Source organism: Octodon degus, unplaced genomic scaffold (genome assembly GCF_000260255.1).
Source record: "Octodon degus isolate 3935 unplaced genomic scaffold, OctDeg1.0 scaffold00194, whole genome shotgun sequence".
NCBI classification, from domain to species: domain Eukaryota; kingdom Metazoa; phylum Chordata; class Mammalia; order Rodentia; family Octodontidae; genus Octodon; species Octodon degus.
The window spans coordinates 1,939,847-1,967,141 of record NW_004524770.1 but is presented as its reverse complement, the minus strand read 5'-3'; the positions used below and the strand labels follow the sequence as shown (position 1 = coordinate 1,967,141).

The 27,295-nt window shown below is 58.6% G+C and overlaps 2 protein-coding genes across 6 annotated transcripts; one reads left to right on the top strand and one right to left on the bottom strand.

The window, feature by feature from the left end:
• The first annotated feature begins 3,757 nt into the window (after positions 1–3,757).
• On the top strand, positions 3,758–12,078 carry Mtg2 (mitochondrial ribosome associated GTPase 2). 3 transcript variants are annotated; one of them, XM_023704285.1, is made up of 8 exons: positions 3,765–3,787; positions 5,639–5,829; positions 6,534–6,706; positions 8,862–9,009; positions 9,874–9,989; positions 10,305–10,523; positions 10,696–10,834; positions 11,576–12,078. In XM_023704285.1, exons 3-8 carry the CDS (start codon positions 6,539–6,541, stop codon positions 11,968–11,970), a joined length of 1,185 nt encoding a protein of 394 aa, XP_023560053.1. In that variant the 5' UTR covers positions 3,765–3,787; positions 5,639–5,829; positions 6,534–6,538; the 3' UTR covers positions 11,971–12,078. The 3 variants fall into 3 exon arrangements, with proteins under 3 accessions (XP_004644258.1, XP_023560053.1, XP_023560052.1); XM_004644201.2 differs by lacking the exon at positions 5,639–5,829 and having other exon boundaries at positions 3,758–3,787; XM_023704284.1 differs by lacking the exons at positions 3,765–3,787; positions 5,639–5,829 and adding an exon at positions 5,905–5,937.
• Positions 12,079–22,467: 10,389 nt separating this feature from the next.
• Positions 22,468–26,954, bottom strand: Hrh3 (histamine receptor H3). 3 transcript variants are annotated; one of them, XM_004644172.2, is made up of 5 exons: positions 26,690–26,942; positions 25,553–25,719; positions 23,766–24,169; positions 23,253–23,333; positions 22,468–22,711 (listed from the first exon to the last, which is right to left on the bottom strand). In XM_004644172.2, exons 1-5 carry the CDS (start codon positions 26,940–26,942, stop codon positions 22,684–22,686), a joined length of 933 nt encoding a protein of 310 aa, XP_004644229.1. In that variant the 3' UTR covers positions 22,468–22,683. The 3 variants fall into 3 exon arrangements, with proteins under 3 accessions (XP_004644229.1, XP_004644227.1, XP_004644228.1); XM_004644170.3 differs by having other exon boundaries at positions 23,253–24,169; XM_004644171.1 differs by lacking the exon at positions 22,468–22,711 and having other exon boundaries at positions 23,119–24,169; positions 26,690–26,954.
• Positions 26,955–27,295: the final 341 nt, after the last annotated feature.

Genomic DNA, 27,295 nt, shown 5'->3' with positions numbered 1-27,295 from the left:
TGCGCCCGGCTGGTGTGTCTCCCCTGCGGAGCGGCCGGCCCGGCTCTTCCGCCTCGCCGCGGGCTCGGGCCGCGCGGATCTTCCGCGAGGACGGAGGGACGCACCTCGGCGCTGTCGGTGGACAGTGCGGCCTTTGGGCGGGGAGGTCTGAGCCCCACCACGCGCACGTTCGTCCCGGTGAAGGGCGCTCCCCGACACGAGGCGCCGGCCGCACGGCGGCCCGCACCCCGGCCCCCGCCTCGGGAGGTTGAGGCAGGGTGGTCCCGAGTTCGAGTCCAGCTCGGGCCATGTGGCGAGCCGCTGTTTTTCTAAGAACCACGGAAGTGGAGCTGCGGCGCAGTGCGGAGCCCGCGCGCGCCCAGGCGCCCGTCGGAGGCGCGGGGACGAGCGAGGCCGGGACTCGTGCCCCGGCGGGCAGTCGGGGCTTGCCCGCCCGGCGCGGACGCTTGGCCGGAGGACGCTGCGGCGCGGAGAGCGACCGCCCCCGGACTCAGCTCCCCGTTAGCGACCGATGGGGGACAGACCGGCAGGGAGCCGCGGCCGCGGCCCAGGCGTGCGGGCCTCCGGCCTGGAGCAAGCGGCCCCGCGCCCGGGGGCGCAGTAGACGGAGACGCGTTGCCGTGAGCCATGCGCTTAAGCCTGTGCAGACGCCGCAAAGGGGCTCCTGGCAGTGCTGTCGGTGGCCTCGCCGCCCGCGGCCGCTTGCTTGCCTGGCCCCGCGGACCTCGCCGCGGCTAGCGCGCCCCCGCTGGCAGGCTGCGGAGCCTGGTCTGCTGGCACCCGGTCCGTGCCCAGCACGTGGCTGCTGCGGGGCAGGGCGGGCCGCCGGCCGTGTGATGGTGGGACTCCGCGTCCCCGCTGCTCCAGCTCCGCAGGCCGCGGTGAGGCCGGGGGCCGGCCAACTGAGCCTTCGGGGCTTATTTCGTGTCGGTTACGTGTGACAGCCCCCTGTGGCTGGCGATCACACAATGCGAGAATAGCCTCGTCAGGAGAATAAAGGCCATGAAACAGTAGTGGAGAACAGTGCCGAGTTCGTCGCGTGCCAGGGGAGAGCCGGGTTTTGCAGTGCGCCCCCGCACCGATCGGGAGGGCAGAAAGGAGGAAGCACGCCCGGGGAGGTCGGCGCCTGGGCGGCCTTGCGGTGGATCGCCCGCTCTCCACGGCGTGGGCTGGGGAGGCCTGCGCTCCGCCTGTCCGGGACGCATGCCACGTGCCCTCAGGCGGCGCTGCTGAGTGCTGCTGTGGAGCTGTGAGGCCTTTTCCCTTTACCACCTATTCTCACACTCCGCCCCCGTCCTCCAACAGCTCTGCGACCTGCTAAGTCACCCACTCCTTTGCCTCCTTCTCATTGAAGCCTTCACTTTTTTTTGTTTTGTTTTGTTTTGTTTTGTTTTGTACTAAGGATTGAACTTGGAACCTTGCACTCGCCAGGCAGGCACTTATGCCACTAAACTATATCCCTGGCCCCCGTATTTACTTTTTTCATAAGAGTTTTTGTAAGAACTAAGTGACTTAATGCCTGAAAAACACTTAAAATGATATTTTGGGAGTAGGGAGGTAGAGGGCTTGAATGTTTATTAAGTTTATGTCTAGGTGTTTTTTGTGTTTAGTATGCCTGTGAGTGAAATCAGTTTCTTTTAATTTCTAATTGTTTGCTGCCAGTATATAAGAATACAGTCAGAGCTGGTGAGATAGCTCAGGGGTCTAAAGCCACCTGCTTAGGCCAACGCAAGGACCGCAGTTCGATCCCTGGCACCACATACTGCACTGAGGCAGCCACAAAAAAGAATACAATTGATTTAAAAAATTTTACTTTGTAACCTGCAACCTTGTCCAATTTATTCTGATTGTTGCTGTAGATTTCCCTGGGGTCTGCTGTGGAATCCTTTATCTTCTCTGCAGATAGGGACGCTGTTCTTCCTCCCTTTTCCTTTCCATTATTGCAGTGTCTAAAAGGACCAGATTGCATACAAGTGCTGAACATGGGCACCACAGCCTTTCTCTAAGTGTGGGGCAACGCTCTGACTCTGTCCAGTGTGGTGTGAGCCGTGGGCCCTAGCGCACACCCTTTACCAGGGTGTCAGGGTCCCTCTTCCCGTTGCTAATGCGCTTTATTTTCCCTGTGTCCTGTGTGGTCACAGGGTCATTTGGTGCGGTTCGGGTTTCTGGCTGCTTCTGACTGCTGCAGTAGCTGGGCATCCCTAGGATGTCTGCAGGGCTTGGCGTCGAATCCTGGCTGTGCGCTGGGTTTGGTCGAGCGATATTTGTCAGAGGACTTTGGTGTCTGCAGTCGTGAAGAATACATGTCTGTAGGCTGTAGTTTTTGTGAAGTCAGGTTTATGGTGGGGTTACAGTGGCCTTAAAAGTTGAATTGGATAGTGATGTTACCCATTTTCTTAAAAAGTATAACAGTGCTTTTTAAAGATATTTGATAGAATTTACCAAGAAAACAAACTGAGTCTGGAATTTTGTTTTGAGAATGTTCTTTTCTAGCAAATCCAATTTTGTTAGTAGATACTAGGTTGTTGGTTTATTCTTTTTGGGGCTGTCTTTTTGGTTTTCTGAGACAGGGTCTCTTTATGTTGTTCAGATTGGCCTTGAACTCACTATGTAGTCCCAGCTGGCCTCAAACTCATGGGAATCCTCCTGCATCAGTCTCCCAAGTGCTGGATTATCGCCATGTGCCTCCATGCCAGCCAGTTGGCTTTTCTTGAGTTTATTTGACTAATCGCATCTTTAAAGGTGTGTGTCCATTTCATATAAATTGTTTATATGAAAATTGTAAATAAAGAGCAAAATTGTAAATAAAGAGCAAAATAAGGAACAGCAGGGAGCAGAGCACTTTCTCACATGAGAAGGGCATGAAAAGATGGAGGGAGGGGGACAGAAGAGGATGGAGGGGAGGGAGGGTGAGAGGAGGGGCCAGGTGCGCAGCTCACTCGCCCGCCCCCGCAGCCGGCGTAAGCGCTGTGTGCTGCACATGCTCACTGATAAAAATGTTTAGAGCGTGTTGAGTTTGTAAGAGCACAGCATAAGAGGAATATGCAAATGGCTCTGCCACTTCTCAGCAGCTGTAAAGCCAAAACTTTGTGCAGCCTGGAGCAGGGAGCAGCGCGGTCGGGTAGAGGAGTGTGCCTGTGTGCAGGATCGGGGCTTAGGTTGAGGCCTGGCAGGGGCGAGGAGGAAGTGGAGCCGGGGTGCCAAGGCTGGGGGAGAGCCTGGGAGTGGTGTCTACCGAGTTGGACCCTGGGCTTTGGCGGGAGTTGCTCTGCCTGAGTGCAGAGGGGTCCAGCTGCCCCTGCGTGTAAATGTGCATGTGCTTCCAGCCCTGGCCGCCAGCCACGCTGGGAACAGGCCCTCCTGCACAGCCACAGGCAGGCCCAGCAGTGAGATTCAGATTCCAAGCGCCACTCTCTGCTACGAGGAGTCTGGCTCTGGGTGGGTGCGGGGAACTCCCGACAGGGCAGGGCGGGGCGTGAGGTCTCAGGCACCTGCTCCAGAAGTGGGAAGAAGGTGCTCAGATTGCTGGCCAGATGAGGAACACTCTGACCCTGAGTAAATGACAGTGAGGGTGCAGTCCACAGCCGCCCTGGAACACACGAGTGCATGGGGTGGTTTAGGGAGGAGCAGGAGAAACAGCGCTCGCTCACGGTTCCTTTTGTTACTTTTTGTCTTTCTGGCACAGGGTTTCCACTGTGTAGTTCAGAATGACCTTGGACTCACTTTGTAGCGCAGGCTGGCCTCACAGCAGCCTCCTGCCTCGTCCTCCTGAGAGCTGGGATTACAGGTGTGTGCCACCACACCCAGCCGCACACAGATTCCTATGCCTCCCTTCCAGATATCTTACTACAAGATGCCAGGCCGCCCCCGGGCCAGCACTCAGACCACATCTCAGGGACAGCCCGTCTGCTGGAGGTGGCAGGACGGCAGCACAACTTGTCTGGATGGAGCCCTGGGTCAGGCCAGAATGGAGGTGTCCCATAGACAGCTGCCCCGTAGCCCCCCAGGTGTCAGGGTGCTGGGTCAGGGAGTGTCGGAGCGGTGTTCCTGTGAGGGAGACAGAAGAAGCCCATGATCGGCCGTGGGCTCGGACGCTCTGGGACCGTGGCTGCACATGGGCGGTCAGAGGAAGCCTGGTGGCTCGGGCTGCTGTGCGGGGCCTTTTCAGTAGGGGGCCCTCGCCCTGGAGGACAGGGCGTGTCCGGCGGCAGTGTTCAGCATGCTTTTCTTCCGCCATCTCAGAGACTGTGCATGCTTCCTGCTGCAAGCAGCACTGTGGGACGCTGTGGAACAGCAAGGAGATGACAGCATTCCCTCCCGAGAGAGCCAAGGGTGTGCACAGAGGGTGGCACCCAGCAGAGACTGCTGGGAATGCAGACCCTGTCCTCTCCTGTGTGTTCACCTGTACTGACTGTGGCGATTTTCTAAATGGTACATAAGATGTGTAGCCTCCTGCTGTACGTACATGGCCTGCTGAGAAATGGGGAGCGCTGCATGGATTTCCTGCACAGAGCTTCCAGAAGGGGCCCTCGGGGCATGCCAGTGGCAGGGCACATCCTCTCCTGGCAGGCAGGACCAGCGTCTTCCTCGCCTCACCAGAAGATGCATGCTGCCAAGAGTAGCTGAGCGAGACCTGCCCCTGGGCTGGCCCTGCTGCTGCTGCTGCTGCTGCTGCCGTCTGTGCGCACCTGCAGTGCGCCTCTGCCACCTCTCGTGGAGCTGTCCACAGTTCAGGGCAGATCTGACGGTGGCTGTTGACTGCCGTCCCACAGGCCAAGTGCTCAGTCCTGAAAAGTCGTCTTCAGCTCAGGTGCAGCAGCAAGGAGCAGGCCCCAGGGCCCCATGCTTCTGGCAAACGTCACTGGTGTGCTGCAGAGCGCGCTGCAGAGCGCACTGCAGAGGCTGCCGAGAACAGCCGGGCAGCGGTCTCGGGCACCTCTGTGCACAGGGCGTGGTCGCCAGCCCCAGGGTTTTGCAGAGACCTCATCAACTGGGTACCGCCAATCCTGGGTTTTGTCTCCAGGCCTGTCTCCTAGAAGACAGGGTGGTAAAAATTGTAGATTTCTTGCCCTGTTCTTCCTGGTGGCCAGCCCCACCCAAAAGCTGTGCAGGAACTGCCATAAGTCACCTCATTAGAGCCAGAGTCTCTCTTGTCACTCAGGAAAGTCCAGGGACATTGGTGGCTGTGGGTCAGACACTTCTATCGCTCTCATCTCTCAGGAAATTACAAAGGTTTGTGAGCTTGGCGCAGGGAACCAGGGGCAGAGACCAGGCAGCTGCTGCTCATGGTCTGCCAGGATGAGGGCCGAGTGGCAGCCCCACCACTGCTGTGTCCATCAGAGTTGGCTCTGCTTGCTCGTCCTCTGCCACCTCTGAGTGAGGAGGCTGAAGCAGCGAGGCAAGCCCTCCCTGGGTCACCCTGTGACAACCAGGGAGAGTGAGTTTGTCTCAGTGCCGGGGTACTCAGCTGCCATGCTCCGCGTTTAATATTTCCATGTTGCAGTTGGCGCGTTATGGGCCGTGCAAGGTGACACAGTACCATTGGAACAGATGGGCGCTTGCGCTTTGAAGAAGTTTAGATTTGAGGTTTAGATTGCCTTTACTGTTTTCACTGAGCAGATTCTTGATATTCCCCCAGAGGTGCACGTAGTGCTACTGGAGATGGAATGGCTTAAATCCTTCGTACACAGAACCCGCCCAGCACACATCCCGTAATCCCAGCACTCAGGAGCCCAAGGCGGGAAGATCAACACAACCTTGTGGCCAACCTGAGCTGCGTACCAAGTTCTAGGCCAGCCGGAACTACAGAGCAAGACCCTGTCTCAAGAAGTAAACAAAGGGGATGGCGAGATAGCTCAGCAGTCTAAGTGTCTGCCCGGCAAGCACAAGGGCCTGGGTTTGATCCCCAGTACCACGTGCCACGCCCCCAAATCCCAGGTACACAGTGCTGGTTACCAAAATGGGGTATGGTGGTGCACCCCTATAATCCCAGCGCTGGGGAGGCTGAGACAGGAGGACCACTACCAGTGTGAGCTGCATAGCAAGACCATGTACCAAATAAATAAATAGAAATTTTTAAAATTTATTTATTTATTTATTTAGTGTGTATGTGTGTGTGGCCAGCTCAGCCCACCAGGGGGCAGGGCTGGCTGGCATGTGGTGCTGGGGATTGAACCGCGGTCACTGCGTTTTTGCTTAGCTTGTTCTAAGTAGGTGCTTTAGACCACTGAGCCATCTCACCAGCCCCAGAAATTTTTAAAAATAAACATAAAAGCAGGTTTTGCCCCAAGTCCTACATATACTGATTGCTGCCAGAGGGCAGTCTGTGCCTCAGGGTGGAGAAGGTTGGATTCCTCAGCTGCCTGCTCTAGGGTATGCCCCCAGATGCTAGCATGTCAGACTCCATGCGGCAGCAGCTGCCTGCTCTAGGGTGTGCGCCCAGACACTAGCGCGTGCCAGACCTTGTGCTGCAGCTTTGGTCTGATGCTCGGGCTTAGCCCAGGCACCTCACTTGCCCTTCTGACATTTGTTAGGGGCCATGATCCCTGTACGGCTTACCTCAGCAAGACCTTGGACCATGCTGCAGGGAGCGACTCGAGGGTTCCTTCTACAGCAGGCTCGCCCCAGGCCACTCTCCATGGGCCGTGGGGACCACGCCAAGCATCGAGAGCCCTCTGGAAAGAAGCCACTCTCTGAGAAGAAACTGGTAAGATCCTCAGCCCTGGAGGCAGCGGCATGCTGCATCGAGGCCTTCGGCTCATCTGCTCTTTGCTCACCCTACTGGCATTGCTCAAGGGCCACAGCTTCTTACAGGGGCTTCCTGCCATTGCCAGCAGCAGCCAGGGAGGCCCAGGCAGTCCCATGTTGTCTGAGCAGGGCTAGGGCAGGGATGGTCACTTGTCATTAACCTGCGGGAGGGACCTCGCTTTGTACGTTCCTTAATGTGGGTGCACAGTCCCTCGTTCAGAGCCTCTGGCTGGGGGCAGCATAGACCTCTGACGTTACAGCTTTACAGGATTCTGGTTGTGTTCACCAGAGCCTTCTGTTTAAAACTTGAATGGCCGCTGACTAGGTTCAAGAAAGTGCACTCGTCGTCATTTGTACTTCCCCTGGGGGCCAGGCAGCCAGCATGCAGGTCTCGTTTTATTTCCGTATGCTGCCTGCCTTTGTGCTTTTTCCCATTGGGTGGATCAGGTTTTGCTGCACTGTAGTGAAACTGAAGTGGTAGTACGTGGTTTTTCCACGTGGTGGTACCGAAGAATCCTAAAATATTTTTGTATTTTCTTTTGAAAACTCTGTTACAGCTATTAGATGGCAGTTGCATCTCCGCCGTCCTGACAAGGACTGTGGGAGGCCGTCCACCCACACGGGCCTGCGGACGGCTGCCTGCGCTGCCGCTGGGTAGCTGCCGTTGCGGGATGGGTTCACGCGTGTGGAGCACTGACCTAGTCAGCTGCTTACTCTTATTCTTTAGCTGAGGTAGGGGCCTGAGTAGAAGCCTTGTCTCAGAGGCATGCTGTGTATCCCTGTGTGGTACAGACAGGCCCTTGTGTAGGCAGGACACGGAAAGGTTCCTTCATAAAAACCTGGGATTTGAACCAGCCAGATAGCTCAGCAGACCTAAGCGCCTGCGTAGGCAGAGCACAGCAGCCGAGGTTCAATGCCAGGCATGCAGGGCTGGCCCCGCCCCTGGGGTACACTGAGAAGGTGATTGAGACTGGGCGTGGTGGTGTGCGCCTGTAATCCCAGCACTTGGGAGGCTGAAAACAGGAGAATCACTCCGAGTCTGATCTACATAGTGAGACCCTGTAGACCCTGTACTAAATACAAAAAAAGCCAAAAAACAAAAAACCCTGGGATTTGGGCTGCAGAGATAGCTCAGAGGCATAAGCACCTACCTGGCAAGCACAAGGTCCTGAGTTCGATACCCAGATCGGCAGGCTGTGCCGGCCACAGAGGATCACTGTGAGTTTGAGATCAGCTTGGGTGCTACAGAAGTGAGCACAAGGCCAGCCTGAACTGTGTGGTGAGGCCCTTCTCAAAAAAAAAAAAGCCACCTGGATTTGTCCAGGAAGCACTTTCTACCTCTCCCGGTTGCATGGTTGAATCCTGCTGAGCTAGAATTTCCCATAGCGAAGACCTCTTGGTACAGTTCCGTGCTTGAGAGGAGCTAGAGAGACACTTTGTTTTCTTTTTGGAGTGTGGTTTCTTTTTTTAATGGAATAGCTTTAATTAAAGTCATATATATATATACCATGAAGTTTACTTTTTTTTTTTTTTTTTTCCAGTACCAGGGATCAAACTTGGGACCTTGCACTTAGGCAGGCGATTATTATGCCACTGAACTGTCTCCCTGGCCCAAGTTCACTCTTTTAAAAGGAACCCTTCTGCCGGGTCTGGGGGCAAGCACCTCTAATCCCTGCACTTGGGAGGCTGAGGCGAGAGAATTGCCCTGAGTTCAAGGCCGGCCTAGGCTGTGCAGTGAGCTGGAGGCTAGCCTGAGCCACAGTGGAAGCCCTGTCTCAAACATACAAAAACAAAAAAGGCAGCCTTTTTTGTTTTTGTTTTTGCTTTTTCTATTAGTCCATGCTTGCAGTGCATAGCAGCTACATTTCCAAGGGGAATCGGTACCTGGACCGTGGATGCGACACATCGTAATTGGGGGTGCTCTCCCGGCTGTCCACTTTACATCTGCATTGATGCACTGCAGCTTGCGAGCTCTCGTGACTGTGGGAACCGACTTTATCTTTAGCTCTGAGGAGAGATGAGTAATTAGCCTTAATCTGTTCAGGCATACTGTGTTTCAGACTCCTGGGAAGGATTTTGGGGTGTTGCTAACACTTGCCCTGTGTTCTCTGTAGAAAAAGCACTTTGTGGACCATCGGAGAGTGCTCGTCCGTGGAGGAAGCGGAGGCTCCGGCATGAGCTGCTTCCACAGCGAGCCCCGAAAGGAGTTCGGGGGTCCGGATGGTGGGGACGGTGGTAGTGGCGGCCACGTCATCCTGAAAGGCACGTGGCCCAGGAGCCCTGGGGAGCCCCCCAGACATCTCTGCCACCTTAGTCTACATCCTTCTGTGTTAGAAACTGGGATGTATAGATAGCATTCTTAGAAATTATGTGAAGACAGCAATTTTCAATAGGCTTTTGGAGGTGTTTGTTTGTTTTGCGGAACCAGGGATTGAACTCAGGCCCTTGCGCTTGCCTTGTTCAGCTGAGCTATCTCCCCAGCCCCATGGAGTTTATTTTTAATGTCAGGAACACAAAGGTAGTTTCCTCCACAATCTAACGTGGAGACGCACGGCAAAGGGCAAAACCTACGCCACTGTCTCGGTCAGCGCTGAACAGAGCGTTGGCTGTCTGCAGCACGCGTTTAGCGTGTGTGGTTAGGCCAGGAGCACACACGGTCGCAGAAAGTGAAGGACAGCTTTTTTTTAGTTGATGATTGCATTAGGATTAACTTCAGCGTTTTCCAGAATTGGCACTGTTTTTGAGGGAAGGTAGAAACCTGGCTTTGCGAGAATAATGCTGCTAGTCTAACCCTCGCTGCAGTCTCATTGTCTGTGTCCATTCTGTTGTGCTTTTGTTTCTGTTGTTGTTCTCAAGGGGGAGGTTTTTCTGGGGATTGAACCCGGGTTCTTTGTACGGAGCTGTATCTCCCAGACTTTTTTTTTTTTTTTAAGTTCTGAGACAGGTTCTCCTTCAGTTGCCCAGGCTGAGCCTAAACCTTTAGTCTTCCTGCCTCAGCCTCCCAGAGTGATGAGATTACAGCCGTGTGCCACTACACTCAGCTTTTAAGGCTCTTAAACTGGACAAAGGAATATTAACTGTGGTGCTGGTTCTGTCTTAACACAAAGGTTCTTGCTCTTACTCTAGTTGATCAACAAGTCAAGTCCCTATCATCAGTCCTGTCCCAGTATCAGGGCTACAGTGGAGAAGATGGAGGCAGGAAAAACTGCTCCGGACGAGGTGGTGCTGTCCTCTACATCCGGGTAAGCCAGAGTCCCTGGGGTTGGTGCATCGGAGAGTGGTTCTGCCCCTGGAAAAACCCCAAGCAGGGCCCTTCATGCTGGTGCCGTATTGCGTATGTATCTGCCCCGTAGATCGTGATAGGACTGCCTTGGAAGCGAGGCCTGGGCCCAGGGTCCCAAGAGGTCTTGCCTCCATGGCCACATGGAGTTTAAGGGTGTGTCTAGCCTCCTGAAACCATCCCCTCGATCACCGGGTCCTCTCCTCATGCCTGGTGGCCATGAAGGGAGGGTGTAGCGGGGTCCCCCGCATAACTACAACGCTGTGCTGCCTTTCAGGTCCCTGTGGGCACCTTGGTGAAGGAGGGAAGTGAAATCGTGGCTGACCTGAGCTGCCCAGGTGATGAGTACATCGCTGCCCTGGGGGGCGCAGGAGGAAAGGGCAACCGCTTTTTCCTGGCCAATGACAACCGCGCCCCCGTGACTTGCACCCCAGGAGAGCCGGGGCAGGAGCGAGTACTCCACCTGGAGCTCAAGACCGTGGCCCATGCTGGCATGGTAGGTCCACTGTGTCGGGGTGTGCTCTGGGACAGCCCAGCCCACGCCACCAGGGCCCTGCTGCCTCGGGAGCTCTCAGTGACCCCAGCCTGCACCCCCACCTCTGCCCACCTTGGATTGCAGTGGCAAAGTCCTCTGTAGGGTCAGTGGCCTCCTCTGCCTGTTCTTCCAGGTGGGGTTCCCCAATGCGGGGAAGTCCTCGCTCCTCAGAGCCATTTCAAATGCCAAACCTGCCGTGGCTTCGTACCCATTCACCACCCTGAAGCCTCATGTGGGGATTGTTCACTACGCCGGCCACCAGCAGCTAGCAGGTGGGTTCAGCCAAGCCAGTGAGCGGGAAGTGGTTATGTAACTCCTAAATTTAGCTTCCTTGCTTTAATTGTTACATTGTTTTTCCTAATTGAAGAATTTGAGCGAGTCTGTTCTGTGTCAAAATTAGGCTCCCACCCATTCAGAGATGTGAACTTAAGTTTCCAGCCTGAGGAGAGGGCTCCTCCTCTCCTCGCCGCCTCATCGATGGGAACTCGGCAGCATCAGTCATGTAGACAGCACGTGATTTTAAAAGCTTTCTCTGTACCGTTTTGAGACAAGAAAACTTTCTTTCCAGCATATAATGTACCCATTAAAAATAGTAAGCCTGCTGGCAAGGTTATTTGTATAGCACTTTATGTTTGCAAAGAGCTCTGTAATAATTTCTATAGTAATCAAATTATTAATAGAGTACAGGAAGCCATTTTTCCCTTTTTTGAATCATGTTTGAGGCAGAAAGACTGGAATATGTTCAGTATTCCTCATTCAACTGAAACATCTTCATGCTTCTCACCCAAATATTTCAGAGCATTTGCAATCTGAAGGCTGACGTGCCTTGGTGCGGACTGGCCTGCTGAGTCACTAGGATGAAGTATGGCTTGGTGTTGGGTGTTCCTTGAAAAGAAAATCTTAGAAGGCGAGGAATCTGGCCAGGGAGGGTTCCTGGTGTCCCTCCCAGCCCCAAGGCTAAGGGCGGGCGGTGGGGTGGGGGGCAGCTGTGATCCTGTGCTGTTGTCTCCTAGTGGCAGACATCCCAGGGATCGTCCAGGGCGCCCACCGGGACAGGGGCCTGGGGCTCCGCTTCCTCAGGCACATCGAGCGCTGCCGCTTCCTCCTGTTTGTGGTGGACCTTTCACTGCCCGAGCCGTGGACTCAGGTTCAACATTTAAAATGTGAACTAGAGAAGTACGAAGAAGGCCTGTCTGAGAGACCCCACGTGGTCATTGGAAACAAGATTGATCTGCCACAGGCCAGAGCCAGCCAAGCCCAGCTCCAGGCCCGCCTGGGACAGGAGGTCATAGCCCTGTCAGCACTGACTGGAGAGAACCTGGAACAACTGCTGCTGCGCTTGAAAGTGCTCTACGATGCCTATGTGGAGGCGGAGCTAGGGCAGGGCCGCCAGCCACTCAGGTGGTAGTGCTTGCTGGCTGGAGCAGGTGGCTGGGAGTGGGGGCTCGAGCCTGCCGCCCAGCGCACCACGTGGTGAAACGGTGGCATTGCCTGCATAAGAGAACGAACTTGTAAATATGTGAGAGTGGGGTCCCTCCACAAAGGTGCCCCCTCCATCCTAGGACTTTTTGGGTGGCGGAACACTGCCACCCGACACTAACTGCCCAGAGCGGTGCACACCCGTCAGTCCCCCTGCGGATTGCCAAGGATTGCCAAGGTTGACTCGTTTGTGCTAATTAACACCCTAATTAGGAGGAAGGCCACGCTGCTGCTGCTGCTGGTGTGTGTGCTGCTGTGTATACACACTGCTGGGGGAGCTGTGCAGAGCAGCACACCCAGCACCCGGCTTCCCGCGCAGCAGCGCGGTGACGGGGCTCTGTCCGCCTAGGCCCGACCGCGCCACAGAGGGCAGCGGTGATCTCCGCTCTGCAGGAGGGTCACGGTGTTGGGGTGGGGCTGCCAGCCTCCTGGGAAGCAGTACAGGCCAGCGCCTTCCCAGTCACTCCCAGAACACCACGCTCTGCTCTGTGGGAGCCAAACACCAGGGCAGACTCAGCTTCACAGCTGAATGCACCCAATATCCGACCCAGGCGTGCGCAGCTTCTGGCTCCACTTCAGAATGCCCAGGCGCGCTGCTAACTAAAGGAGAGGTGAGCCGTGAATTGTCAGCATTGTCCCCAGAGGTGGCCATGGCCCAGCAGGGCACAGCAAGAGAGTGCACAAGACGTGTCCCTGGTGGCACAGGCGGAACTTCTGCTCAGCTCTGCTTGGAGGAGGCCCACGCCCGAGGCCAGGTGGTCACCACAGCCTAGCAGGGCCAATGCCAGCCGCCTTCCCTGGCTCGGCTGTGGCCAGGAGAGTTGTGGTCACTCCTGTGGGCGCTATCCCTGGAAAGAGACTTCCTCTCCATGAGGCCAGGTCTTAGCCCCACGCCCCTTGCTCCCCAACTGGACTGCCCCCAGGGAGCCCAAGGCTTCTGCCAGACTCCTGAGTGGCTTCAAGATGCAATGGCGGGGCTAGAAGGAAGCAGAGAAGGTGGCATCGGCATGTGGGAAGCCACCAGCCAGAGTTACCCACAGGGCCTCCAGACAGGCGACCCTGCTAGGCGCACCCAGACTGGACAGCCTGTGCATGTTGGGGTTCAGCTGCCTCACGTAGTAAGTCAGCACTTGAGCTCTCAGGAGCAGTTCAGTTTTGATCTAACATCAAATCTGCAACCAGAACACGCGGCCCTTTCACCAGAGGCTTGATTTTAATGCCTTATAATTTCAAAGGTCCTCCTGTCCCTAGAAGCCAGAGATGGGTCTTGCATCTGTTTGCTTTCTCTTTCAGGTCACCATAAAGGCTTTTGCCGAGTCAAGCCAGTCCTGAGAGCATTAATTATCCATGGCTTTCATCTTGTGCTGGGCCCTATGCACGGGGAGGGGAGCCCTCACCCTTCCTGCCCCAGCCTGAGACCTTGACCGAGGCTGATCCTCAGCGTGGAGGCTGTGTCCCCAGGCCCAGCTGTCCTGCGCTGGGCTGAAACTGGGCAGACTTCGCAGGCAGTGTCGAGGCTCCCCACAGCATGGGGCCCTGTGGCACAGCTGCTGGCTGCTGGTGCTCTGGCCTGGAGACAGGTAGCTCTGGACCCAGTCTACCCACCAAGTTCCCTACTTCTGTCTGGTTGCACACGGGTTTTGCCAGTCTCGGCAGAGCCACTCTTTAAAGTGTGCTGTGGAGAGCGCCGTCAGATCCCGAGGGCAGGGCTGTGCCACTGCAAAGCTGCTTCACTCCCAAGGCATACCTGGCCCCTTCCCCTTGCTCCAGGCTCTGTCATCCACCTTCTCCCCCACCCTTCCAACAGTGGCCATCTGCGCATCTCCACTCCTGAGGCCACCACTGCCCAGAGTCACAAGAGGGCCCAGGTGTGCTGTGGGGCAGAAGCAGCGTTCATGCAGCAGGGCTTCGGCAGGTGCTTGCTGTATTCCAGGAGCTATGGAGGAGCTGCCCCCAAGGTGGCGCAGGCAGGCACTCGTGGAGTGAACAGCTGCCCGTGGCTGGCACTAGATGCCATGAGATGAGCAGCGCTAGGTTGCCCAGCAGTAGCGGGCCTTGCCATGCGCACCCGGGGGCCGCGAGGGTCATGTCGGGAATGGAGTCTGTGTCCTCCTTTCCCCGTGCCTCCTGATACCGTGTCTCCCAGTGTCCGCCCACCCCCTGGTGCCATGTTCCAGGTGTGCCCCCAGCTCCTTGCCTGTGTCTCCTTCCAGGTTCTGGGCTTGCTGCAGGGCCAGCAGACCCAGGTGGCCCCCCAGGGGTGTCCTGGCCAGCGTGGGGTCACCTGCCCACGTGGGGTGCCTCTTCTCCATTGTCACAATTACCCTCTGGTGGCTCTGTGGGCATCTGTCATGAGCTGCAATCTGGGAACAGATCTGAGGATGGAGGCCCGAGCTCCTGGAGTCATAGGGCTCCTGAGTGCCCCGCTTCCAGCCCGGGGCTCCCCTGTGTCTGGCGCTCTCATTCCTGGTCTCCCATCCACTGGCTCCAGAGGCCAAGCCTGCAGCTCCTGAGGAAGGCCTCGTGCAGTGTGTGCTCCCAGCCACTGCTGGTCTACCTCGGCTACCCCGTCTGTGTGTAGAGGTGCCGCCTGCCGCACTGCCTCCCCTCACCCTGAACAAGTGTAAGCCACAAGGGGCGAGTCCTCTTGATGGCAGATGGCCACAGGTCCACAGCTGCTCAGGGAAGTAATGTCTGCCTCCCGGGCTCCCACTGGGCTGCCCTTCTCTCCCCTGACAACAGGCGGCCCATCTAGACTTGCCAAGCCTCGGCTCGCCCTGCTTCTGGCCCACGCTGTCCAGTGCACAGCCTGGCCTATCCCTTGTAGGGGCACCTGAGGAGGCCCCCCATGAAGCAAGCCAGGCATCCAGCATGAGACCACAAGCATTCTGCAGGGCTGGCCCCGAGGTGTCAGCACCACACCCTTCTCGGGGCTCTCAGGAAAGGTCCTGCCTGCCTGCCTGCCTGCCTGCACTGGCTTCCAGTGGCTCCTGGTATCCTTTGGTTGTGGCTGCTGCACTCGGACCCCTGCATGCCCCTTTGTTTCCTCTGTGTGCCCCTCTGTCCCTCAGAGTGCTAGTCTAGGGGCTCAGGGCACTTTAGGAAGCAGGCCCTGTGTGCCTTCCTCTCAAGATCCTTCAGTAATGGCAGTACAAAGACTTCTGCCCAAATGAGGTGATCCTGACATGTGTGAGTGGCGCTGGGGCTGTTGTCCGGCCCGGACCTGTGCCTTCCTGTGGCTGCTGTGCTGTTCTCAGGGCCTGACGTGCGGGCCGGGCGTGCACACGGCAGGTTGGCTCCGCCTCGAGGCCAGCCGGCACCGGCCCTCCCCACAGCCTGGCTGTGTGCATGGACCCCTCTGCCCTCCTGGACAGCCAAGCTCTCCCAGCACTGCCTTGCCCGTCCCACGGACAGCCTTTGCTGCTGACTCCTGGAGACCCAGTGAAGTCTCCCACCACCTGGGGCCCCACACGCTGCCTGTACCACTCGGTGCCCGTGGGTCCCTCCCAGAGCCCTGGAGAAGAAAGCCCCACTGGTGCTGCTCTCAAGGCTGGGGCTGGGGCAGAAAGCCTGTGAGCTGAGGAGGCCTGGCTTAATTATCCTGCTGGTACTTGTGCTAAGTATGTGGGCATGGGGGGCAGGGACTGCTGCAAGATGAAGGCCAGCTCTGTGCATGCCCGCCTGGGCGCTGTCGGGGCCAAGTGGGGCAGGAGGTGGCCCGCTGCCCTACAAGGCAAGGCTGGGGCAGGGTGGGAGGCTGTGGCCTGAGGGGCGTCCCCAGCCTATAGCTGAGAAAAGCCGTCCTGCTGAGCCGGGGGTGTGGCCTGGTGGCAGAGTACTGCTAGTGTGCAAGGGGCCCTGGGGCGCGTCCACAGCACTGCAGAAAGCAAACAATTCAGTGCTTAGTGGCAGCAAGTTCTTTTACTTACTTATTTTTGATACAGGGCCTCAGGATGCAGTTCAGGCTGGCCTTGAACTCACTGTGTAGCCCAGGATGGCCTTAAACTTTTGGCCATTCTCCTGTCCTGAGTGCTGCGATTACAGGCATATACCACCATACCCATGACAAGTTCTAAAGGGCAGACGAGAATGCTCCTGAGGTGGACAGAGGTGACAGGTGCAGGACAACAGGAATGTGCTTCCTGCCCTTGAGCTATCTGCTTAAAAATAGTTTAATGGAGCCTGGCATTTTGGTACACACCTATAGTCCCAGCACCGTGAGACTGAAGCAGGAAGATTCCAGATTAAAGCCCAAGCTGGGCAGTTTGTGATTATATATATATATATATATATATATATATATATATATATATATATATATATATATATATATTAACTTTGTTGAAAGGGCTGGGGATGTAGTTCAGTGAGAAGGCCCTGGGTTAAGTACCCAATATTGAAAAATAATAAATTGAAGCTTTTATCTTGTGTATATTTTTACCACACAATAAAGAATGGTTAGCACTAAACACATCCACGGCAGGCCCACGTGCACATGTGGGCTGCGAGAGTGGGTGGAGCAGATCCACGTCGGGCTTTGGTGCTGCCCTCAGTTCCCGACAGCTGTGCCTGAGGATGCACTGGCAGACACCTGGGAAGGGCACCTGAGGTCCCTGTCACGGCTGCGGAAAGGGCCTCAATCGGGGCACTGACAGGAGCACGGCCTCTACCCACGCCCTGGAGGTGCCGTGCAAGGACTGGGCCCCAGGGCTGGGTTCTGCCCCTGACCTGCATGCTCTGCTAGACAGCTGCTGTGCTGCAGAGCCACAAAGGCAGTCCCCACCTGTCACCTTGGCGAGTGTGTGTTGAGGCCCAAGTGCCCCACCTCAGTGAGCCCACAAAGGACCTGGTGAGCAGCCCACACCAGCCGTGGTGGAGGCCTCCATGGGAAGGGTTCCTCCTGGCCACAGGCTATGTGGAGGACTTCCCTGCCTGGACACCGCTGTTGTCAGGACTGGGCTGCTGTGCACACACCAGGGCCAGGATGCACTGGACCAGGCTGCTGTGGAGGAAAGTCTAGGAGAGCAGAGAGGATCTCGCCCCACCAGCGTACACGGGCTGGCGGCCTCCTGCACACGGCCTAATGGCCTCACTTTGTGGGGCATGAGTCGGGAGTGCTGGGTGCTATGTCCCGCTTGAAGGGGTGGGGATGTAGCTCAATGGTGTAAGCACCTCCCTGCCAAGTGCAAGGTCCTGACTTCAGTCTCCAGTACCACAAAAATAAATAAACAAGGCCAGCCAAATAGCTCAGTGGATCAAAGCACCTGCAAGCATGCTCAGGGGCCAGGGGTTCCATCCCCGGCCTGCTGTGCCAGCCCCCACCCCCAGGGCATGCTGAGACAGCAATTGATGCTGGGTTGGCAGTGTGCACCTGTAATCCCAGCACTTGGGAGGCTGTAAACAGGCGGATCACTCCAAGTCTGATCTAATACTGAGACCCCAAACACCCTGTAGACCCTTCCCTAAAAATATAGAAAAAAAAAAAAAAAGGGAACCTGTGAGTGTGTATCCTTGCCCAGAGCTCAAGTCACCCCAAGTTCCACTGTGCCCCCAGCAGACAGGGCCAGCTGTGGCCCAGGAAGCTGCTCGGCTCTGCTCTGGGGCCTGCCCCGCTGTGCTGGGTCTGCAGGGGAGGGGTGCGCTCCGAGAAGAGTCTGGGCTGCTGTCCTCTGGTGCAGGGGATGGCAAGGCCCCGGCACCGCACTGGCCCAGGATGCACCTGGGGCCACCTGGGCCCTTTGTCCATGATGTGTGATGCTCCAAGAGTGGTCGCTCTGGCCACCTGCCCTCCCTGTGTGTCGGAGTCATGCCTCTGCCAGGCTGGAGAGCCAGTCCTGGCGGGCGCCCTGGAAGGAGCTGAGGCCACTGCTGAGTGGACAAAGGCTGCAAGCCCAGGCAACGGCCTGGTGCGGTCCCCTTGTGCGTTCTGTTGGCAGGAAACGCTCACTGTTCCACCCCAGAGGCCAGCTATTGGGTGATTGTTTTCCTACAACACACGTTACAGACAGCTATTACGAGCTCCTAAGTAATGAACTCCAAGACAGAGACACTGTGGGCAGGAGTGAGCTGCCCGATGCCAAGGGGGCGAGGGGCCAGCCTGTGCCGAGTAGCACTAGACGTCACAGTCACAGAGTCACACCCCACGTAACTCCACTTCTTGGCCTGTGAAATGGAGCCCCAGGACCAGCTTCAGGTACAGCTGGATCCCGTGCCCCACTCTCACCCTTCCCCACCTCCAGGGGGCCTCCTCCCGGGTAGCCCTGCTGAAGACAGTGTGGACACCGCCAGGCCGGACTGGCCCCCACAGCAGGACACGACCGCAGTCCAGGGCTGCGGCTGGAGGTGGGGCTCCATTAAGTGCCACCTCAAAGCCACCCTGGTGAGCTGAGCAGCTACACCTGGGACCCCAGCCCACCCTAGGTCCAGGCAGCCTCTGGGCCTGCTGGAGTGAGGGGAGAATGGCTTTCTCCAAGCAAAGAGGGCCTGCTGAGGTGAACTCTGGTTCACTGGATTCAGGAGAGGAACAAGAAGGGGACTCGGTGGAAGAAGCCGGGAAGCAGTCCTGGAAGGGAGCGGCCCAGCTCAGGCTTTTGTTGGCTCTGCAGCGGTAAGCAGGTTACTCGGCCTCTCTGTGCCTTAGTTTCCTCCTGTAAACGTGAGAATCAGAGAATACCGAGGACGACATGAGAGAGGAAAGGGCTCCAGCCAGGTGTGGTGGCCCCATTTGTAATTGAGCACTGCTGTGGGAAACATGCAGGAGCATCAAAAGCCATAGCCCAGCCTGGGCAACTTAGTAAAGTGAAAAATAGGAAAAAGGGCTGGAGGTGTGGCTCGGTGCAAAGGGCCTGGGTTCAGTCCCCAGTACCACCCCCCACACACACACACGATAGAAAAAGAAAGAAGGAAAGAAGGAGGGAGGAAGGGGAGATGGAGGATGGAGGCTAGACTGCAGCGTTCCTCCCGCAGCCTTCCTCTCGGCAAGGCGCCCACCCTGTCCTTCCAGACAGGCATGGTCAGGGACACCCCTCAGCCTGGCCTCTTCCCCTCCCTGAGCCCTGTGTCCACGGAAGGAAGCTCAGGCACTTCTGGAGCTTGACCTCTGACCCTTGACCTTGGCTTCTCTAGAGTCGCAGCCCCTGGACTTCGCCACCCCAGCACAGATGGCTGGATATATCCCAAGGCCTGGGCAACAGGAGCAAGATGTCCCTCCATTCTCACAAGGCCCCAGTGAGGGAGGGATCATTGGAGAGGACCAGAGGGGACCTTGCCGACCTGTTCAAGGTCACAGCCAGGCATCCGCCTATTCAGACAGAACTTCCTGTCCAGCCACCTCAGATCTTACACTCTCTCCCACCCCACAGGAGAGGGTGGAGAAGCTATGGAGAAAGAGCCGCCCCCAGGTCTGGGCAGCAGGACGAGCCCCACCAGCTTTTGTCTCCACCTGCTGGGAGGCAGGACCCAAGGCATAATGACAGGTTAGCGTGGCGCTGTCTGCGGGCAGCAGGCGCGGGCGCTGCCAACAACGGAGGACTTTGGTGGTGCGGGGAGGGCTGCAGCAGCAGAGCCACTTCCTGCCTGCGGGGGTGGAGAGCTGGGGGCTGGGCCTGGCTGCCCCTAGGCTGGCAAGGCTGGGCTAGTCCTGCAAAGAAGGCGAAGAGGCCCTGCGGCCACTGGACCGTGCGGCCAGCTGGGAGGAGGCAGAGAGGAACCGCGCACCCCTTCGGATGCTTGTGTGTCAGCCTGGCCGGCCGAGCAGAGGACATCTCCAGTCTGGCCTCAGTTTCTCTTCCGAGCACACTTCCTGTGACCTGGGCGGTTGGGCGCTGTGGCTCTTTTGCCACCCTGCTACTTTCCCTCTCGTTCCTTCCTGTGCTGCGAGTCCAGATCCCCAGAGCTCATGGGGTCACCGCTCCCTTGCTGGTCACAGCCCTCCCTACACTATGCACACAGTGACTGGGACATGGGCCCCTTTTCCCAGGAAGACAGCCCAAAGGGAGGCCTGGTTCACCCACCGGTGCCCCATGGAGCCCAGCGCACAGTAGGTGCTCAGGGAGAACGCAGTGGAGAGGGGTGAGCAGCAGTCAGGCTTGGTGTGGCGTGCTGCCTTCCACTGACGACGTGTGCGCGACGCAGGGGCGACCCCCTCCAGGTCCACTCTCAGCAGCAGAATGGGGCATGCAACTGCCTCTCCTGGTCCCTGTGAGGACATGGGCCTGCACCCGTGCCGCACCAATAACTATCGGTAGGAGGTTCTTCACCCCATATGTCTGGCACGAGGGTTGGCAGCGCGGAGGCGGCAGCTGGTGGTCACACGGCTCCTGAAGCTGGCTGGGGAGCTCCAGTCATCCCTCTTCACGCCTCTGGCTCCCAGTCCTTTGGGGTCTTGCAGGGGAAGGGGATGGATGTGCTTGCTGGAGAGCTCAGGGTTCCATCCCAGCCTGGGAAGGACACTGGTGCAGCAGATGTCCAGAACTTGTCCCTGGGGGAAGCCACAGAGCCAGAACCAGGGTGGGCAAGATACCCGGCACATGCAGCCCCCAAGGACCCAATCGGGAGGACCGATGGGGCCGCAGTCATGCTTCCTGCCCCAGGAGGGGTGACTGTGCCCTGTGGCAGGCCACCTGGCTGACCTCAGGGCACCCCATTCCTCAGCATCACCTGTGAGCTCCCTGCAGCTCAGTGCCCACACCTGTGCTGGGGATGCGATGTGGGCCCCCATGAGCCCTCCCGTGGTTCCTGTTGCACAGCAGGTGCCCAGTAAACAACAGCCATGCTCCGGGGCCCTGGGCAGCAGCTTGCTCCTCCCGTGCTCACTGGGATTACAGGAAGCCCCCGTGGTGTGTTTGTTTGCTGCCGCATGTGTCCAATAGGCTCTGTGTCTTTCTTCTCTCCTCCTCGGTCCCTGCACGGAAGCTCCAGGAGCAGCAGTTTCCAGAGATTGAAGGCAAAATTGCTTGAAAGCCTGTGCTTTTATCCTCCAATTTGTCGCCATTTAGCAGGGCCAGGCAGAGGGGCAGCCAGGGCTCTGGCTGTGCCATTGTGCAGAGGCGCCCATTGCTGCTGAGGCTGTTGTTGTCCTTTCCCAGACAGCTCTGGGCTGTGGGACAGACGGGCACAGGGGGCCAGGCAGGAGGCGTGGGGCAAGGGAAGCCAGAGGAGGAGGAGGCCCAGGGCCTCCTGGAAACGGGGGGATGTGCCCTGCCCTCCCTGCTCCCAGCCACTCAGGATGGAGTCCATCCCCAGAGAAAGGGGGGCATAGTGTCACCAAGACCCCCAGAAGGAAAGAGCTGGAAAGAGCAAGGGTCCACCCAAATTTTGGGGAAAGTTTTCCGGGAGGTTTCGAAAATGGAAGTGAAATGTAGGCACAGCCATGGGGCATGAGAAAGTCCGAAGAAGGAAGGTTCCCATGGGCTGCTTGCCCCTCTGCAGTGCTGAGAATCAGAGTTCCTACAGGTTCTGCTTTTTGGAGGCCACTGCTTACCATGGGCCAGGCGCCATGGCTCCAGCAGTATGGGCTTGGCCACAGGGTAGTGGCCAGGGGACAGTGGCAGTGAGGTGGCAGGGAAAGGAAAGGAAGGCCTGGTAGAGTCAGGGCTGGTGAGAACCTGGATCAGAGGGACAGGGGCCTCCTGGCCTGGCTCGTTTCCAATTCCTGAGTCAGCCTTTCCTCACCACTGGCTCATCAACCCTGCTTCCTGCCCCTTCCCACGGTGCCCACCTTGTACCTTCAGGCCTTTGTCTAGGATGGCACCTCTAGGAAAGATGCCACCTGCTGCAGGCTCATCTACTCCCCCGCCCAGCACTCCCTCAAACTGCCCGGTGCCCACCTGGTCAGCACAGCCCCTCCATCACTCCTTCCTAGCCCCCCCATCCCTGCACCCTGGCTCTTGCTGGCACGCAGCCCTGTCCCCAGGGAATGGCGTGTGTGAGGACACAGTCCCTGCCCAGGTGGCCTGCTTTATCAGGCCGGGGCATTGGGTGCAAGTTCTCTAAGCTGGAGAAGTGTGGCCAGGGGTGTCGCCCAGGTGGGGGCACTTATCCCTTGTTGAGCTCAAGCCCCAGGATGGTAGGCCCCCCTTTGTTTTGCAGAGCCCCTTGTATGTCTCTTCTGCCTCATGGGGATCTCTGACTAGAGCACCACTACAGAGCACTCAGGAATCAGCACCAATAAAAAAATACACTTTATTGTGACTTCACATTGGCAGGGCAGCGCAGTGGGCATGAGGGCAGCAGAGCATGCAGAGCGCCTGCGGCAGGTGTTCAGGACATGGCAAAGTGTCCCCAGCTGTCCCCTGCCCTGATATCCTGCTGACTGTCCCTGCAAGGCTCAGGAGCCAGAGGGCACAGCCAGGTCCCCTCCTACCCAATCACTCCAAGGAAATCATGGTTAAGCAAACGTGGCTGGCGGGACAGGCTTTGGCCAGCTGAGAGGCATTGCTTGGCTCTGGCTGTGGCTCAGAGCCGCCAGTTGGGCCATCCCATTGTCCCAAGCCCAGGGCTGGGGCGGGCAGAAGCAGCTGGCACTGCTCAGCCGGAAGCCGCAGCAGAGGGAGGAGGGCGTGGGAGCCCACACCTGCCAATCCAGCCCCGAGCTCCTCGGCAATTTTGTCTCTCTTGATTAAACATCCAAGGAACATCAAGTTCACAGACGTGTTTTCTTCTTCATCTTCCTGAAAACAGCCAGAATGGAAGAGCAGAGAATGGCTTCAAGGTTCCCGGGGCACTTGACACTAGGTGGGGCAGCAAGGAGGGGAAAGAGGGATGAAGGAGCTGGGCCCTGGGCTTAAGCAAGAAACAGACAGCAGCAAGGGCGGCGTCCAGGCTTGTCTGGAGGGGGTACGCAGGCGTGTGCACGTGCAGGAGCACACTGCTGGGTCTGGAAGCTGGAGCACACACCAAGCGTTCACTTTGAGAACACGAACCACTAAGTGTGAAAACATGGATACCACCAGGCGTTGCACTGTCCGTGCGGGTGGACAGCACGCCTGGCCCCGGGGTGTTCCTCTGGGATGGAAGCATGGTCTGGGGAGCACAGCCTGCCACCCACACTCCATTTGGCTAGTGAGGACCCAGACAGCCCACCAGGCTGCCCTCAGAGCAGGGCAAATGGTCTAAGAGCAGCTGCTGTGACATTAGGTGGGCCCCAGACAGCGTGTGGCTCACACGTGGGGGCTGTCCAGAAGACAAGCCTAGGGGAGCGGCCATGCTCACTTCCAGCACTGCTCCAGGGAGCCGTGGGGCTGGACCTTGAGCTTCTGAGGACAGAGGAGCTTAGTGAAGGCTCGGCGGAAGCTGTAGTGGCACAGGGGGTAGAGGACAGGGTTGACGGCCGAGTTGGCCCACAGCAGCCAGAAGGAGGTCTCGTACCAGTAGTCAGGGACGCAGTGGCCATGGCAGGCAGCTCGGATGATCATTAGCAGTGTGTACGGGGCCCAGCAGAGCCCGAAGATGCTCACAATGATGGCCAGGGACTTGGCCACCTTCTTGTCCCGTGACAAGCGGAAGCGCTGGGTGATGCTCTGAGAAACCATCTTCATGCGCTTCTCCAGAGATGCTGAGGATGCAGAGGGCTTGGAGCCCCTCTTGAGGGAGCGTGGCCTTTCTGTGCCCCTGGAGGAGCTGCCAGAGCTGGAGGTGGGCGAGGCTGCGGCACCCCCGCCACTGCCACCCCCGGGGGCCACCTCTGTAGCCTCAGCGCCGGGGCCAGTCTCACCCGGCCCATACCTGTGCAGTGGCATGGACTCCCCCTGCCCTTTGGGCCAGCAGCCCCAGCAGCCCGGGGGCGGTGGAGGCGGGGAGGGCTGGGCCTCAGGCGGGGGGTCAGGGCCAGCCTCTCGGCCCCCGTCCAGGCGAAGGCGGGTGCGCCGCTGGATGTTCAGGTAGATGCTGAGGTTGAAGAAAGTGACACTGAGGAAAGGCGTGAAGAACTCCAGGGTGGAGGCTGTGATGAGGAAGTACCAGTTGTAGAAGAACTCAGCGTAGCAGTGGCCCTCAGGGATGGAGCTGCCTCCTGACAGATACTCCCAGCTCAGGATGGCTGGCCCGTACAGCAGGAAGGCGAGCACCCACACCAATGCCATCTTCTGCACTGCCCGCCGTGTGTCACCCTGCTGGGCCCGGTAGGACACCTGCAGAGGGACACGCAGGCAGGGAGGGGTCAGGCCGGATGGCCCTTCAGCTGCAGCAGCACCGGTGCTCGTTCTCTGCTCTTCCAGCAAGTGGGCAGGGACCTCCCTCGTGAGTTCTGCTGGCGACTGCTGTCTGTTCACACTCCTAGAGCCCTGGAATGCCCCAGTCAAGCCAACCCTGGCTTCTTTACCAGCCCATCACAGTGAGCTCTCAGTGTCCTGTCACTGGCCTCTGTTCCCTGGCACCAGACTCAGAACCAGCCGCTTCCGGCAGCCACACACAACTGTTTCTGCTATGAGGAAGCATGCTGCGAGGGCCTGAGCCAAGCTGAACAGCTAGCCACGAGGAAAAGTGGCCCCAGCTCTGCCTCTGCTCAAGCGCTTACGCCCTGCGAGCTGGAGGAGTGAAACCATGTGTGGGCCCACTGGTAGGAGAGAAAGAGAGAGAGAGAGAGAGAAACCAAACATCCAAGATGTACATAAGGACCTTTGGAAAGGTGCAGGCAGAGAGGGTGGGGCCAGTAAGTCCTTGATATGTCTCCACAAAGGGCAACCAGCCAGCAGGGGGTAGGGGGCAGGAGGGACCACAGATCCATTTGGGGGTCTCAGATGGGACACCCAGAGGAAGAACTGAGGACCTGTGCCCACCCCCAGCCACATCAGCCTGATAGCTTTTACCTTGGGGACTGCAGGGGCAAGGATCAGAGCTCAGCTATCCCTGGGCCTGTGGCACCATGCCACCATCTGTGCTGAGCACCCTTCGGACGGTAGCTTACTTAATCTCATGACAGCCCAGGACTGCCCCATCTCCCTGGTGGCTGCAAGGGGCAGAGGAGGGACTCAAGAGGACCGCAGGCTTGTGCTTTTGGCATTCTGTCCCATAATCCTTCTAGGCTCAAAGAAACCTGCTCGCTGCCAGGGCATAGGTGGGTGAGCAGTCAGAGAGGGGGAGGGGAGCGGTGCTGCGGCCATGCCTCACTCCAGCATCCACACAGCTCCCACTCAACGGCTCCCCGCAAGTCCAGTGCTAACTCACAACGGCCACTCACACCAGGGCAATGGCGAAGCTGTGTGCTTCAGCCCATCCTCCTGCAGCTCTTATGCTGGCATGTGGAATGGATAAAGGTCATCTCTCAACTCCAGGCACTTTGGGCCCAGAGGCTGGTCAGTGACCCCCTTCCTGCAGGAGCGTCTGATCTGGGTCAGACACTCTGCTTTGCCCATGCCAGGACTCATCCTGCTAGCTGCAAATGGCCTCCGACTGGGCACATGGCCAAGAGTGCCCACAAGTCAGGTCTGAGGCCAGCAGAGATCAAGCCCACCTGCCCACCAATCCGCCCCCCCCCCAAGTCTGAAACTCAATACTTGCAGCCCAGGACTCACCGCTCTGGTGACAGACAGAAAGCGGTCATAGCTGATGAGCACGATGTTGAAGACAGAAGAAGTGCACAGCAGGTAGTCCACCACCAGCCACAGCTTGCAGAGGCCCCGGCCGAAGGTCCAGCGGCCCGTCAGCACGTAGGGCACATACAGCGGGATGCAGAAGGCACCTGTGTGAGATAAAGCTGCGATGGAACCGCGGGTGACAGGGGCTTGGGGTCTGAGGAAGCACACAGAGAGAGGGCAGGCCTGGGGTTCCCTGGGCAGGCCCTGCCTGTGGCTAGCACCCCTTATCTTACCCTCCAGTCCCCCCAGGCTGCAGTCCCCACGCAACTCCCAACCCCCCCCCCAACCCCTGAACTGGGAGCAGGAGAGAGGGTCCAGGTGTGGGGACCCTTGGACTTTTGCCCGGCCCTTGGAGCGCCCACTCCCCCCAAACCCCCACGCTGGACCGGCCCCTCCCGTGGCTGTTGGACAGCTGTATTCTCAGTTTGAAAATCGAAAAAGCGCTCTTTCTCGGCTTAAAGGGCTCTTGGCCCCAGCCCCGCCAGCCACTCCCACCGCCAAAACCGCCTTGCAGTGTCTGGGAGAAGCATCTGGCAGCCCCAACAGGTGTCTGGCGCTCCGGCCCCCTCTGCACGCCCCGCCCCCCGCCCTCCAGCCGGCAGCCGCGCACCGACACGTGAGCGCACGCTCCGTGAGCATCTCCCCCACCCCACCCCCGCCTTCCCCGTGGTCCCCTTCCCCAACACCGCTCCAAAACAAATCCCCCTTCCATGTCCTTTCCACCAAGCTCCCCAATCTTCCCACAGCGCCCTCCTCACGTCCTGAGCCCGCTGCAGCCTTTGTTTGGCTACGGCGCAGAAGCCAGCGCTTCTCCCGCGGCCGCTGCGCCTTGCGCTGCGCCGAGCACCCGCCGGCTCAGGGCCCTTCCCGGGAAAGGTTTCTCCGCAGCCCCCGTCCAGACTGAGAGGCAAGGAACTTCGCCCGCGCCCACTGCCCCAAAGGTTCTGGGCGCCCCCTCCCCAGCCCGGGTACTGGAGGAGTGTGTGCCGCCCCAGTTCAGGGCTCCCGACTCAGGTGGTCTGGCAGGGCTCAGCGCCCCCGGGCTCGGGAGCGCGAGGGGTCAGGGGGCTTTACCCACGAGGAAGTCGGAGATGGCGAGGTTGAGCAGAAAGAAGTTGTTCTGGGTGCGGAGGCTCGAGTCGGCCACGAAGGCAAGCATGACCAGCGCGTTGCCCAGCACCGTGGCCACGATGAGCAGCGCCATAAGCGCTGCCAGCACCGCGGTCCAGGCGGCGGAGAAGCCGCGCGCCCCTCCCGCAGCCGCCGCCGCCTCTCCCGCCAGCGCCCCCGACGCGTTCAGCAGCCCGTCGGGCGGCGCGCGCTCCATGGCTCCGCAGCTCACAGGACGCCGGGACGCGGGACAGGGCGCGGGCTGCGACCCGGGAGTCCGGGTGAAGCCCCGGCCCGGGAGCCTAGTCTTTGCCGGCTAGCAGCCCAGCCCGGTTCCCCGGAGGGCGCCCGGCGCATGGTCCGCGGAGCAGGGTTCGGGGCCGGGCGGGCGGCGCCGAGGAAGCTGGGGCCGGAATCCGAGACGAATGGAGCGGGCGGCGGGCCGCTGCAGCAGCAAAGGAGCAGGAGCGAGGTCGGAGCCCAGCTGCGGCCGGCTGGTCCGTGCACCTTGAGCGCAGCGAGAGCGGAGTGCGCCCGAGCCCTGCCCGCCGCCCCCCGCGCCCCGCGCAG